Raw genomic sequence first — 16,045 nt, 5'->3', positions numbered from 1 at the left:
CCATCCTGAGGTGGTTTGGAATGAGAACTTGCTATGACGGTATCACAAGGTAGTCAATGTGCAGCGTGGTTGAGAAACTTACTCAGAAGCACCATGAGTCCTTTATAACTGTTCTTCTTCTGCCCGATGTACAGTATAGTATCTTCTACTGCAGCCACATTTACCTCTTACTTTGGACCTGGGTTTCCTATCTTGCTTTTTGAATCAGAAATGCCACCGTCAGGAAGTAGAATTTTGTACAGAGTAATAGGCAAACTCCAGATCTTCCAAGTCTAATTTGTAAAAATTATGTGTTTATTTATCCATTCATTCCTGGCTGCACTGGGCCTTCTCTGCTACATGCAGGCTTTCTCTGGGTGCGGCAGGCGGGAGCTACGCTCCAGTTGCAGAGTGTGGTCTTCTCACTGCGGGGCTTCTCTTGATGCAGAGCACAGGCTCCAGAGTGTGGGCTCAGTAGTGGTGGCTCCTGAGCTTAGTTGCTCCATGGCCTGTGGGATCTTCCTGGACCAGGGACCGAACCCGTGTCCCTCGCGTGGGCAGGTGGATTCTTAACCACCACACGATCAGAGAAGTCCTCTTCCACATCTTCTATTTCACATTTTTTTCTTCCGTGGTTAAGATCTCCCCTCACCCTTCCAAATACTTGTGGTCCCCTCTAAGTGATCCCCATCATTTTTTCTCTTTTGGTTCGCAACTAGCAGCCATAATACTTCTTGAAGAAGCCAGCTTGCTTTCCATGAGTTGCTTTGTGGAGCTGGATTTTTAAGCCACTGAGCTTAGTGACCACTGCCCTGTGCCCTTGCAGCCATCTTCAGCATTGTGGTGCTGGCTTGGAAAGAGCCAGTCTGCTCCAGAGTGCCGCATGTAGCAGGGGGCAGCTCTTCCAGAATGCGTCTGCTGTCAGCTGGACACGTTGGACTAGCCATGGAACTGAGGCTATAGCATTTGTTAAACTGGCCTGAGTATGAAACCATTTGCAGGAAAGTCGCAGAGCAAATGCACTGTCTCTGATCTAAGTGTGTGGAGGTGTGCATTTGTCAAGCAGAAGTCACTCCTGGGCTCAGAAATACTTTTTGGGAAATAAGGTGAATTGTGAAGTTAAGAAAGCATTGAGGTAGGGACTTCGCTGGTGGCCCAGTGGTTAAGACTGTGCCCCCAATGCTGGGGGCCTGGGTTCCATCCGTGGTCAGGGAACTAGATCTCATGTGCTGCAACCAAGGCCTGCTGCAGTCAAATAAGTAAATAAATAAATATTCTAAAAAAGCATTGAGATAGAGAAGACCCTGTTCGTCAGGTTCTACCTGCAGCTTTAGCAATGAGGAGACTGACTCAGAGGGACAGAGAGAGAGCCTAGAGCTGATCAGGACCTGAGCCTGCCTCTCGCCCGCCCTCTTCTTTAGCTCTGCAGCCTGGCTTATTTACGCATTTCCTCATTTCAGATCTTGCCTGGAACAGGGCAGTACATCAGTAAGTGAATGAATTTATACTTTCTGTGTTTTAATGTGCATGTTTCGTTCATTCTTATCATCTGATGTATACCCATATTGTAAATCTGGCGTGTTTGCCTCCTCCACCCATCAGATTGGGATTGCAGGAAGATAAGGACCTTGCTGCAACTAAAACGAAACCTACAGCATCTAAAATCCCATTTTGTGCTATGAGTTTTCAAAAAATGTTGCTAGGGAATGAGCCTCATAAATCAGACATTTCATTTTTAAAAAATCCTAGTTTGCTGGGACCACACTTGGTAAGCTCTTTGGTGAAGGGTAGTTAAACCTGATCTGGGAAAAGAAAGGTTTCCCACGTCACTCCCTCTCTGTCCATTCCTTATGAATGTACTGACAACTCCCTGTCTGAACTGCTGGAACCTGAAGATAATCCGCTGTGAGCACCAGGCCGGCTTCCTGGGCTCTAGAGTCAGGGCGAGAGGTCAGGCCTCGAGGCGAAGAGGGACAGAGCTGTAAAAACAGTCATAGGTAACCCCGTGGGGTCCACACAAGAGCAGGCATTCTTTCCATGACCTCTCCCGTGATTTCAGTCACACACGTTGGCTGGCGAGTTGGAAACTCCCAATGTTGGAAGGGTTAGTCCCCAGGTCCGACTCTGGTGCTCGTCAAGCTGGGGACAGTTTTCCTTGCCTCTCACCTGTGTTTTAGTTCCAGGCTCAGGTATGGGGACCAAGTTCTGGGCTGCCTGATTCTGAATGAAAATTCCTGTTGCACTGTCTCTTTCCTGCTTTCTTGTACTTTCTAATGGTGAGCATAGATGATGGAATTCCTTTCGTCTTGAAAAAAAAAAAAAAAAACAACACAAACCCTTCTTTTGATTTCATATCTCCCTCAGGACACTGCCCCATTTTCTGCCCCCCTTTCACTGAACCTCCTTAAAGATTTGCTTATTCTTTTGTTTTTTTAAAGCAGAGGGTCATTTAAAAAAATGTTTCATTTTACTGATTTATCTTGGCCATACTGCAAGGCATGTGGAATCTTAGTTCCTTGACCAGGGATTGAACCCAAAAGCCAGGCTCCCTGCAGTGGAAATGCAGGTTCCCAACCACTGGAATGCCAGGGAAGTCCCAATAGTTGCTTATTCTTGTTTCTCTCGCTTCCTTTCCACTTCATCCTTATCATGCCCCTGAAAATACTCTTGTCAGTGTTATCAGTGGCCCCGTGGTCACTAGATCCAGTGGTCAGCACTCAGCCCTCTTCTTCTCTGACCCGTCAACAGTACTGGACACAATCCCTCATTTCTTGCCTCTTGAGACTCATTCTTCGAGGAAAGAGACACTGGCTTTCCTCCCACCACACAGCCCCTCCCTTCTCAGCCTCCTTTGCTGATGTCTTCTAGGTTTCCTTGTTGCAAAACAGCGGGATACCCTGGGGTCAGTTCACTTCTCTTCTGAAAGAAGACGCATTCCTTAGTGATGTCTGTCTCGTGGCTTTTAATGCCATCTATATGGATCCTACCTGAAGAGCTCTGGCCTAACACTCCCTCATGCTCCAGACTCATATATCTTCAGTGGTTCACTCAACATCCAGGTTGGATCTTCAGAGGGCATGTGAAACAGCATATGGCCATTATGGATCTCCAGGTCTTTATCCCATATACCTGCTGCTTCTGCCATATTCCTCAATAACTGCAGCTCCAACATCCTTCCAGCTTGGAGTCTCAATTATATAAATTATGTGTGTATATATATATATATATATATATGCACATATATAGTACATATATGTAAATGCATATATCAGTTCAGTTCAGTCGCTCAGTTGTGTCTGACTCTTTGCAACCCCATGGACTGCAGCATGCCAGGCCTCTCTGTCCATCACCAACTCCTGGAGCTTGCTTAAACTCATGTCCATTGAGTCGGTGATGCCATCCAACCATCTCATCCTCTATCATCCCCTTGTCCTCTTGCCCTCAATCTTTCCCATCATCAGGGTCTTTTCAAATGAGTCAACTCTTTGCATCAGGTGGCCAAAGTATTGGAGTTTCAGCTCTAACATCAGTCCTTCCAATGAACACTCAGGACTGATCTCCTTTAGGATGGACTGGTTGGATCTCCTTGCAGTCCAAGGGACTCTCAAGAGTCTTCTCCAACACCACAGTTCAAAAGCATCAATTCTTTGGCACTCAGCTTTCTTTATGGTCCAACTCTCACATCCATACATGACTACTGGAAAAACCATAGCCTTGACTAGACAGACCTTTGTTGGCAAAGTGATGTCTCTGCTTTTTAATATGCTGTCTAGGTTGGTCATAACCTTCCTTCCAAGGAGTAAGCGTCTTTTAATTTCATGGCTACAACCACCATCTACAGTTACTTTGGAGCCCCCCAAAATAAAGTCTGACACTGTTTCCCCATCTATTTGCCATAAAGTGATGGGACTGGATGTCATGATCTTCATTTTCTGAATATTGAGCTTTAAGCCAACTTTTTCACTTTCCTCTTTCACTTTCATCAAGAGGCTCTTTAGTTCTTTTTCACTTTCTGCCATATGAGTGGTATCATCTGCATATCTGAGGTTATTGTTATTTCTCCTGGCAGTCTTGATTCCAGCTTGGGCTTCCTCCAGCCCAGTGTTTCTCATGATGTACTCTGCCTGTAAGTTAAATAAGCAGGGTGACAATATACAGCCTTGACGTACTCCTTTTCCTATTTGGAACCAGTCTGTTGTTTCATGTCCAGTTCCATGACATGCATGTATATACATGTATATATGTAATAACTAATAAATATAGTATGAAGTTATAAATTATTTTTGTAAATTATACATTTCTATATTAAATATATTTATTATATATTTTAAATTAAATAGCTCCAGAATCTGACCACATTTTATTGCTCTCACCTTGGTTCAGGTCACCATTATCTCCCTTTTGGATTGTTGCAGAAACCTCTTAACTATTGCTCCTCACGTTTCCCCTTCTTTGCTGTGCTCTTTTCAACACCTCAGCTCAGTAATATTGCTAAACCTTTGTCAGTCATCTCTTTTCTCTGCTCAGAACGCTCATGGCTTCCTCTCTGACTCTTAATCAGCTTGGCAAAGACTGCAGATCGGGACCTGGTTTCTCTCCGACTTCATCTTCCCCTTTTTCTGTCTCGTTGACTCCTGCCACAGTGCTCTCATTCCCGCCCCTCAGCAGAGCAGCCTGCTCCCCGCTGGGGCCTTCCCTTGTGCTGAGTCATCAGCCTGGCACCCTCTCCCCTTCACGTCCACACGGCTCACCCCCTTCATTCAGGCAACGCCGTGAAGACTCTTACCTGCCTGCAGAGTGGCCTGCCTGCCTCTCCTGCCATCTTGCCACAGTCCTGATCATCAGTTTTTTTATTTTTTTCATTTCTTTTTTGTCTCTCTCTACCAGAATGTAAACCCCTTTGGGGCAAAGATTATCATCTGCTTTCTGTCTAGGCCTGTATCACTAGCTCCTTAATGGTACCTGATCCATAAGAAGCCATCAGTGCCTTGAATAAATGAATGAATGCTTTCCAGCAAAACCTGCCTTTTCAAGGTCCAAAGGTTCTGTTTTCAGAGATGTTAATTTTTAATAAGAGATATTCCAAGCTCAGCAGCAGGAGTGCATTTAGTTTATAGAATGGTTTCTTAGCTGCACACTGGCCACCTTAGAACTCCAATGTGACTTGTCTAACTAACCAGGGAATTTTAACATAATTATAGTGGTGATATTATAAATATTAACTTTAAAAGCTTGCACTTGCAAAGATATATGAGAAGCCAGATGCCCCCTAACTGTCTTTTAAAGAGACCAACCATAACAAAAACAGCTAACACTTGAGACTTGCCTGGCGGTCCAGTGGTTAAGAGTCTGCCTTCCAGTGCAGGGGTATAGGGGACGCAGGTTCGATTCTTGGTTGGGGAACAAAGATCCCACATGCCGCGGAGCAACTAAGCCTGAGTGTTGCAGTTAGAGAAAGCCCACGCGCACCACAAAGAGGGCCCATCCCAGCCAAAAAATGAAAAACTAACAGTGAGCCTTTACTCTGTAGTTTACTCCGCTAAATGCTTTTTGTCAACTCTCACACACACCTACACACACAGTGAGGTAGGTGGGCATTTTTTTTCTTCATTTTGCAAATAAGGACCCTAATGTGTAAAAAGCATAAGCAGCTTGTCACGTTCAAAGGTGACTCAGCGGCCAAGTCAGGAGATGTCTTAAGCACTCTGCTCTGAGGACGGGCTCCTCAGGGATCACTGGGCAGGTCTTGCCTTTCTCATCAGGCAGGTGCTTCTGCCCCTAGTGGGAGCCTGACGCATTCATGACATCAGGTCCAGTGAGAGGAGAGAGGCAGGCTGAGAAGAGTAGGGATCCCGTGCTCAAGGTTTGGGCTGGTGTCCAGCCCAAACCCTCAGCCTGGGGGCCCAGCTCTATGCTTCAGGCTGGGGAGGGAGTGCTTCAGAGGCTCAGCTGGGAAGAGAAGCACAGTCTCTGACTTTGCTGGGCTCAGATATAGCACCTGCCTCCTACCTGTGTCTGGACAAAGCAGTTTGGTCTAAATGCATGTCCTGCTCTGGGGGCCCAAAATTACTTCTGCTTTCCTAGGTCTGAGCCACAGAAAAAGCCCAGATCTGCTCTGATCACCAAATCAGAGGATTTCAGAGCTGAGATGGATTTTAAAGATCCTGCATCACTTCTTCTGAAAGGGGGACCCTTTCCAGGGCCTGAGAGTGAGCTATTGACTGAAAGTGAAAGAGAAAGTCACTCAGTCGTGTCTGACTCTTTGCAACCCCTGGCCTATACAGTCCATGGAATTCTCTAGGTCAGAATCCTGGAGTGGGTAGCCTATCTCTTTTCCAGGGGATCTTCCTGACCCAGGAATTGAACCGGGGTCTCCTGCATTGCAGGCGGATTCTTTACCAGCTCAGCTACCAGAGAAGCTGGAGCTGTTATCTAACACTCAGAAATGAACTGTCCCAGGAGACACACGGGCTGACAAAGCAAGAGACCTCACTGGGAAGGGGCGGCTGGGGGTGGAGAAGCAGGGTGAGGGCACCTCGTGGAACTGCTCTGCCACGTGGCTGGCAGTCTTGGGAGTTTTTGGTGATGGGATTAGTTTTGAGGCTGTCTCTAGCCGATCATTCTAACTTAGGGTCTTTCCTGGTGGCCACGCGTTGCTCAGCCAAGATGGATTCCAACCAGGAGGATTCTGGGAGGCTGGTAGAACACATAGCATCTCCTTTTGACCTTTCTCGAATTCTTCTGGTTGGTGGGGCTTTTTAGTTCTGTGTTCCTCACTAGGACCTCCTGTCTTAAAATAACTCATGCAAATAGTTACTATGGTGCCTGGCCAGGGTGGGCCATTTAGTCAGTGTTTCCCCGAACACTTCCTTACTGCGTGTGCTCCAGCCATCAGGGAAAGCACACAAGTGCTCCCATCCACTTCTTTCTTCTCATGCTGGCCCTTGGCTTGCTCTGCTCCCTCTCCTGTGATATAGTCCCTCCGTTGTCCTTCTGGCGAATGCTTTAGAATTTGGCCTGTATTGAGGACACAACTGAAGATTTGCAATTATTATTAATTTTTTTTAGTATAGAGTAAGGACAGTAAAGAATCTGCCTGCCAGTGCAGGAGCTGGAGCTACAGGAGACCCGGTTTTGATTCCTGGGTCGGGAAGATCCCATGGAGAAAGAAATGGCAGCCCACTCCAGTATTATTGCCTGGAGAATCCCGTGGACAGAGGAGCCTGGCGGGCTACAGTCCATGGGGGGGGTCGCAAAAAGTCAGACATGGCTGAATGACCGAGCACACATGTGTGCATGCACGCACGCACACACACGCACACACACACGCACACGCACGCACACACGCACACACGTACACACACGCACACACGCACACGCGCACACGCACACGCACACACGCACACACATGCACACACGCACACACGCACACACACGTACACACGCATGCACACGCACACATGTACACACACGCACACACACACACGCACACACACACACACACAAGGATGGTTAGCGGTGTCATGATTTGCTTTCATGTTTGCAGTTTATTTCCTGAAAAAATACTGGTTTATGTAGAAATTGCATATGTGTGTGCTGGCATCAGAAAGTTTGGTTAGTCTTTTAATCCCTCTTGTCTATTACAAGGCAAAATTTAGCCACAGATGTGAAACCCAAATAAGTGTTATTAATTAATGGATATTGATGGTCTGCAATCAAGGCACAACCTGTTGGCTAAACATATTCTTAGATTAATGATAAACAGAAGAATATTTAAAAAAATATACTCAGGGTGTAGCATAAGAGTGTGACTGCATTAACAGTGGGTTTATCATTATTATCCTTAGGGAGAGCAGGGGCTAGGTTATTTTTTAATGAATCCAGATGTCCAAAACTGTATTTTCTATCAAATTTAAACATACTTCTAGCAGTAGTTTCAAAGCTGGAGCTGTTGAACAGGACCATGGGGATGGGAAGTGAGGTAAGACAGCTGCTTTAGTCTGTGAGGAAACTTAATTTGTGTGACAATCGCCTTCTGTCTTCCAGAAAATTAGCATGCATAGTTTTCAACCACAGAATGGAGTGCCTCCATGTTTATTAAGCAGATCCAGTTTATGCTTCTGCATAGCTCTGTGACTCTGTACAGAAAGTTTTAGACTGTGCTGTGTATAGCAAATTTGTTTCTCTTGGAGGAGGGGGGTGAAGCTGAGTGCCATGAGGGATCTTAGTTTCCAGACAAGGGATGGAACCCATGCTTCCTGCAGTGGAATCTTCCAGTCTTAACCATTGGACCGCCAGGGAAGTCCTCTATAGCAAATGTCTCTGCAACAAAAATGACACTTTTATCTAAAAGGGAGATTTCTATGTGGGGCCCAGTAAGAAGGGAAAACCACATTGATTGAGCACCTTCTGTGTGCCTGGCAGAGGGCTACACGTGTGCTTTGGGCATGAGCTGGCATTTCCTACTGGACTCTGAAGGCAGGGGTGTTTTAGGAAGGGCAGAGGGTTGGAGTTGGACATCCTGGACATTTGGGAATGGAAGTGGCTCTCAGTGACCTGAGCTGATGGAGAAGAGAGTCTGGGAGTGTGGCAAGTGCTGTCCCAGGACCTCTCGCGTTCGCTGAGGGAAGGCTACAGGGAGAGGGAGGTGCCTGGGGGCCCTGCGGTCTTCCGCCAGCTCTGGGACTGTTCTTTCCTCTGTTCTGCTGGAGGCAGTGGCCGTGTGAGGTTGTTGCCACAGGCATATGGGTCTTTTCTTTAGAAGAATCAACAGCCTGCACCCTATGGGGGTTTCTCTTTCTCTTCATTCAAGAATGATTCAATTGTTTATTGAAGATTTAAAGAATGTCCATGAATATGAAAAATAAAACTATAATCCTGCCTATAACCACCTGACCCTGACATACCTAGTTACAGTTTTGAAGTGGAGCCTCAGCTGTTCTATAGGTAGTTTTTCCTTCTCCACTTTGAATGTACAGAACAAACTGCTTTAGTTAACTTATTAGCCATCAGCTTTCTTAATTAAGCAATTAGCAAACAACTGGTGTGTAGAGAGGGGCCTCCAGGAGAGGCTCCGGAGCCCGCCAGGGCTCAGGCCACTGGAGCCTGATGGTCGGGGCGCTCTGGCTCTGCGTGTAGTAACAATGCTGCTCAGCCTTGCATTCATGAAGCTCTTTAAGATGGTTCAGAGGTTCTCTGCTCCTGTAGTGTGACTGATAGTTGATAAAGTGGTCTAGACTTGTCCATGTTGGAGATGAGGAAAGAAAATATTGGGCTAAAGTCATTTACCTCCAAGTGCACAGTCGGATGGACTTCCCTGGTGGCTCAGTGGTGAAGAATCCGCCTGCCACTACAGGAGATGCAGGTTTGACCCCTGGGTCAGGAAGAGCCCCCAGAGGAGGACATGGCAAAGCACTCTTGTATTCTTGCCTGGAAAACCCCTTGGGCACAGGAGCCTGGCAGCGACAGTCCATGGAAGCACAAAGAGTCAGTCACAACTTAGCAACTGAGCTACAACAACATCATTGGATAAAGATCCAGATTTCAGATGGAGTGGTTTTTTCCCACCACATCACTAAGTACATCAGTTCCTTGTTGTCTAATCTCAGGCTGTTGTAACAGAATACCATAGGTGGCTTAAGCAACAGAAATTCATTTTCTGAAAGTTCTGGAGGGTAGAAGTCCACGATTTAGATTTTAGCCAATTCAGTTTCTAGTGAAGGCCGTGTTGCTGCCTTCTCACTTTTTTCTCACGTGCCATTCTTTGGTGAGTGCACGCATGAGGGGAGGGGAAGGGGGGGAGAGAGAGAGACAGGTACTGAGTGTTCTCTGGGCTCTAGTGGCCCTTCCTGTAAGGGCACTGAGTCTTATCAGTTTGGGGCCCAATCTTTAAGACCTCATTTAACCTGAATTATTTTTTAGAGGCCTATCTCCAAATACAGCCTCACTGTGGGCTAGGTCTTTGCTATACAAATTTGAAGGGATACAGTATTCAGTCCATAACATTACCCAACAAATATTTTTAGGTATCCGCTGCTGTTGTACTGCTAAGGGATCTAAGGGATGGAGACATATCCATATGAAATTGCCATGTGATGCTATAGTGTAATTGTAAACTCGCATAGGACTGTATGTTAGAAAGGACATCCATTGGGAAGTGATCTGTGAGTCACAACTTGAGAGACAAGTAGGTGTCAGGGAGAAGAGGAGACAGCAATTAAATGTTGACTCTATAGTGCTGTCTACCTCAAGCACAAAACACAGAACTTATTTTTGCCTTTGCTTTCTTATTTTACTGTAGGTAACATCATCTTGCTGGATTAATAAGATTTTGTGAGCCATGAGAATCCTTTACTCTCTCTCCTGCATTTTTTTGTGGAAAGATGGGATATGAATAAATAAAAGAAAATGCAGAGCCTAGAGTCAGGCAGATGTCATGATGTTAATTCCAGGCATGTGTTTCTCTCTATGCCCTCTTCTAAGCTTTGTCTGTTTAAAGAGATTGTTGGGCGATTTTGTGGAGCTGCGTAATCTCTCTCAATCCCTGTTGATCTTTCGTAGTGTAGTTTGCTTGCTTCATTCAGTGGCTATAGGCATGGTTTCTTTGCTCAAGGTCTTTCTGATCACCTGGTCAGGAGCAAACTTGAAATCTCAGTTTGCTAAGAAAAAGACATCAGAGTGCTGAAGATTTTCTATAAAATGCATTTCCCATGTTGCTGCCTCGTTTACTCACTCAGCTCACATTTACTGAACATTTGCGGCTTGTCATAAGCTCTTCTTGGTGGAACTAGTAGGTACAAGGCAGAATGAGATAATTCTTCACCTGGAGGTGTGTGGGGGCTAGTACAAGGATGGAGAGTCTGCAGTTCATATACAAGCCTGGTTCATAGGGTCTGCTAGGAGCAGCTATGGATATGTTAAATGTTTCTCAAGGCTGTGTCCAGACTTGACCAGGAGGTTCTGCTGGATCGGTGGGCCTGTGTGTGAAGAGAAGGCTTGTTTGATCCCTGGGTCAGGAAGATCCCCTGGAGGAGGGCATGGCAGCCCACTCCAGCATTCTTGCCTGGAGAATCCAATGGACAGAGGAGTCTGGCAGGCTGTGGTCCATAGTGTCGCAGAGAGGGGTTTCTCTGGTGGCTCAGATGGTAAAGAGTCTGCCTGCAGTGCGGGAGACCCAGGTTTGATCCTGGGTTGGGAAGACCCCCTCGAGAAGGAAATGGCTGGATTCACTTCAGTATTCTTGCCTGGAAAATTCCACGGACAGAGTCGGACACTACTGAAGCAATTTAGCACATATGCACACGCACATGTGTGCAGAGGAGTGACTTGCAAACTGCACATTTGCCGTCCCAGGCTGGGTGATGTCTGAATACGATTTTTTCACAGAATTGTGGATGCAGGGTCAAAAAGTGCATCCTTTCAGTTGGAAAAAAAATAGTTTCCCCTGATGATCATTTATTTTATGTTTAATCTAAAAACATATGTTACTCTTCTGAAAAATTTTCCCTTTGTTGCTTTTCTTCTACTTCTCCTTAAATTTTAGGTTACAGTCAGGAAATTGCTTTCTTCTTGCGAGAGTAGTCCCTCATCAGCCAGGGGTGTATGTATATATATACATCCATGTGCTTCCACAACAGCATGAGATAAAGCTAGCTGCTCTGCTGACTGTGGAAGAAGGGGCTTCAGACTCTTGAGTTTTTTTCTTTAATTCAGTAATTCTGATTCTCAGATGCACAATGAAATCACCGTGGATGTTTTGAACACCCAGGTCCTGCTCCAGGCCAGCAGGGTCTCCGGGGTGGTACCCAGGCCTGAGGTTCCCGTGTAGAGCAAGGCAGAGGGCCGCTGTCTTACCAGGTTTTCACCAGGGTTTGGTTGGTTGGATGACTGATCACGTGCAGCTGCTCCTGGTAAACTGGAGGGAATGGATGGGAGGAGTAGATGAAGGAAGTCACTGAGGGATTCTTCTCGGTTCAGCGGTCATGGCCAGACACACAGTGTCTAAATATAGTTGAAATCATTTGTGCATGTCTAGACCACATTCTTTTTTCTTTTTTTTTGAGGTATGGTTGATTTACAATGTTACATAAATCTCGGATGTACAACATAGTGATTCTCAGTTTTTAAAGGTTATGCTCTGTTTATGGTTATTATAAAATATGGCTACATTCCCTGTGATGTAAAATATATCCTTATAGCTTACTTATTTTATGCTTATAAGTTTGTACCTCATAATCCCCAATTCCTGTCTTTCCCCTTCACTCTTCCCTCTCGCTGCTGGTAACCACTAGTTGTGCTTTGTATCAGTTAGCCTATTTTCTTTTTTGTTATGTTCATTTTGTTGTTTAGTTACTATGTCCTGTTTGACTGTTTGGCAATCCCATGGACTGTAGCCTGCCAGGCTCCTCTGTTCATGGGATTTCCCAGGGAAGAATACTGGAGTGGGCTGCCATTTCCTTCTCCAGGGGATCTTCCCGACCCAGAGATCGAACTTGCATCTATTGTCTCCTGCATTGTCAGGCAAGTTCTTTATCACAAGGGCCACCTGGAAAGCCCATTATATTCATTAGTCTGTTATATTTTTTTAATTCTACGTATAAGTGATATCATACAGTGTTTGTCTCCCTTGGGCTTGGAGGGTATTATGCTTATTGAAATAAGACAGACATATTTAGACCTGCATTCTCAACAGTTTCCTAGGTTAAAAGCTCAGAAATTCACCTCTGATTCCCACACAGTCTCAGGGAAGCATTACAGAGCTGTGGCTCAGAGCACATGATCAAGGTCACAGGCTTTGAAGTTGGAAAGAACAGGATTCACATCTTGAATTTTACACTTACCAACTGTGGATCTGGAGCAGCTACTTTCTGCTTTTGTGGCTTTGCTCCCTCTCTGGAAAAATGGTAGAATAAATGCATGGAGCATCATAGGGTTTTAATGGTTAAAACAGACTGTGCACAAAGAGTAAGCCCTTCATTCTATTGGCTGTAGACAGACGCTCACTAGACACTGAATTTCAGGGTCGTTGTGTGTCCAATATGAGGGTCAACCAGAGATCCCGGGCTCTGAGTGCCAGCCCAGCAGCAGCGATGCTGGGTGTGTGCATGCGTGCGTGCATGCCCAGTTGCTTCAGTCTTTGCAACCCCCTGGACTGTAGCCCACCAGGCTTATCTGTCCGTGGGATTTTCCAGGCAAGAATACTTGCATAAGAAACTCAGAGGTGTGAGTTGCCCTTTCCTCCTCCAGGATATCTTCCCATCCAAGGGATAGAACCCCTGTCTGCTGCACTGGCAGGCAGATTCTTTACCACTGGACCACCTGGGAAGCCAGTGACGCTGGCTACCACCCTCTAACTGATGATCTGAGAGTGGAAAGCAAGTTCAGGAAGCTGCTAGTGACCAACTGCATGTCAGGTCCAATTTGCCATGACATGTCTGTTTTATGGGTTTTTGACAATCAGTGGAATTAATGGATGATATATTTCATAAGTGTTTTGAAGTCCAGAATGAAATGGAGCTGAGCTAGGGTTAGCCTTTTCCACCTCACAACTGACGTCCTTATTTATCAGGATGGGGCGTGAAGGATGACTCCATTGTACTTGCTGCCTGAGATCACAGCAGATCCTATGCGTTAGCACTCTCCAGGCTTCGAACCTGAAAAAACAGACGGACCCCTTTTCTGTATTTGACTCTGCCTCCTGTGTTATTAAGACCACTCAGTGACCCAGAGCAGTGAGTATGAAATGATCCTTAGATTTCATTTTAGTAATAAAAACCTCTGTAGGTGTCAGCATTATCCATGCTTCAAATAAGCAACAGCATACGAGCTTGAATTTTAGTTTTCTTGCTTTTGCCTTGTCCTCTAGAAACAAGCAAAGTCTGAAAGAAGAAAGAGGAGCAGCCCCAGAAGCAGATGGGCCACAGCACTTTAGTCATCATTGGTAAAGTCCTCCTTTATGGCGCTGTCCTCAAATTCTTATCCTGCTCCAGCCAGATACAAGGTCTTGCGTTTTCTGAATTCTCATATTTTAGTCACTTTTTAAGGACTAGTTTTCTGTTATTAAAATTATTTATGTACAGATTTCTACAAGCTTCTTGACGGGAGGGACTTATGTTAGCTATTTTCGTATCTCCCTTACTATCTAAACCTTTTTACAAAGTAAGTACTCAATGTCCATCAAGTGAATGGATACATGTTCTGGGCGCAATTACAAGAAGTTAATCTGTACTAAGACTCACCATTGTAATCCTGATGTCTGAATGACAGCTGTCATTTACTTCTCAGACCACTTAATTGCAATACTGATGTCCAGACCTTCTAGAGTCCTTTTAAGAATTTTTTAATACCTTAATTTTGATGTCCATCCTCCAGACGAAAACCCATAGCCAAAAGCAAGGAAGAGCTTCCACTGTTAATATTTTTCCTCCAAATCTGCAACTATTATGTAAGCATACATTTGCAAACTTACTGTTTTCTTTATTTTTCTGGTGTCTGAGTGTAGTTATCATTTAGAATTCTCCCACCTGCTTCAAGATGTCAAAGGTGGGGGAGGGATTGCTCTTGAGAGCTCATCAATTCTGCTTCACTGGACACTGGGAAGACACACAATGTAAATTCTCTTTTGAAATTTTAAATTGTTTGCAATATGTGGCAGCTCTGGCTTTATTTGAATATGTTGGAATGATTGGGATGGCAGTCATTTCAGTCAGAAATTCTGTCCAATAGAAGCTGGACATTAAAAAAAACCAGCATTTGCCTGCCTAGTGGTAAGCTCTTTGGGGAAGAATAAGCTTGTTCCTGTGTGCACAGCAAGGAAATGGGGGTGGTGAAGACATCTAGGATGAGACGAGTGGTGATTGACAGCCCAGCTGGTGGAGATGGGTAATTGGAAATTCATGGCACATAAATCTCCCAGTACTTATCTTGAAGCCCGGGAAGAGAGGAGATCTGAGCAGGGGAACATTTAACTCTTTCAAAGGGCACTAATAATGTAGCAAATCTTTAAGTTCTTCATTTTAACTTTAATTAAATTACGGTTTTCTGTCTTGGAGAGATAAATGCATTCTGCTTAAGGAAATGATTCTGTGCATAATAAATGGAAATGTGCAGAACTGTGGAAGAGAAAGTTCTTCATGTGTTACTTTACCTTGAAGATGTGTTTTCCCATGGGTCCCATTCCTTTCGAGAGCAGTTGTTTCCCTCTCTCTCTCGTTGGGTTTCTGGTTTCTCTGCGTATGGTGATGTCTCCTTTATGCATCTTAACTTCTAATTTCCAAACTAGTGTTTTGTAGAATGAGGTGATAGTAGATCATTAACAAGTAATTTGAATTAAAGCTGCTAGCATAAGTGGAAGAGACATTCATCATACTTATTGAGGTTTCACGTTTTCTCTGATGACCTTAACTTGGTTCAACATCTTTGATCTGGACAACTACCCTTGCGTTATTTTGCTGTGATAATCCATTGTACTATTAAAGATAATCACTAAGTTCCTTTTAAATTTTTATCTCTAAGTCAGGCAACTCCATGCAGACTAAATAGCTAAAGATTTTCATCCCAACAGATTATTGAACTTGTCAGGGAATGAGTGAGATTGGGAAACTTAGGATGTCCAGTTTGAACCTGAACCTGATCAGTGGAACTCCCTGGTGCCTTTGCTTGATTAGGATGGGTCTCTTGGGAATGGATCTGTTTTATCAGCTGGGCTTTGCCCATGTCTGTCTCATTTGTACTGAACTTCAGACACGTATCTAATCTTAGTGCCTTGTATGCTCAGAGATGTGTGGCCACATTTGGGTTATTTCTGGTTGGCCAAATGTTGCATGTGTTGCCATGCCAGAGTTCCTGCTGGTGAACAGAGTTTTGCCATAGGGGGCCAGCTCTCTATGGCTTTAGGACTTTCATGAGCCTGATGCCCTGACATCTGAAAAGGGAATAGAGATTGAAGAGGTATGCTGGGCACAGACATGAGAGTTGTTATAATGGTGGGGCATAGGATGTATGAGGGTAGGGCATAGGGCTTCCCTGCTGACTCAGACAGTGAAGAATCCACCTGTAAGGCAGGAGA

The 16,045-nt window shown here is 45.0% G+C and overlaps 1 protein-coding gene across 1 annotated transcript in view; it reads left to right on the top strand.

Annotated features, from left to right (window-relative positions):
* FAT3 (FAT atypical cadherin 3) overlaps positions 1–16,045 on the top strand; it is an 817,465-nt gene that overhangs the window by 80,947 nt on the left and 720,473 nt on the right. The window contains exon 2 of the mRNA XM_060404221.1: positions 13,844–13,918. Coding sequence (XP_060260204.1) covers positions 13,891–13,918 — 28 coding nt within the window. The 5' untranslated portion in view covers positions 13,844–13,890. The remainder of the gene's footprint in view (positions 1–13,843; positions 13,919–16,045) is intronic.

This window comes from Ovis aries, chromosome 21 (assembly GCF_016772045.2).
Source record: "Ovis aries strain OAR_USU_Benz2616 breed Rambouillet chromosome 21, ARS-UI_Ramb_v3.0, whole genome shotgun sequence".
Lineage (NCBI taxonomy): Eukaryota > Metazoa > Chordata > Mammalia > Artiodactyla > Bovidae > Ovis > Ovis aries.
This window is presented reverse-complemented; position numbering and strand designations above follow the sequence as displayed.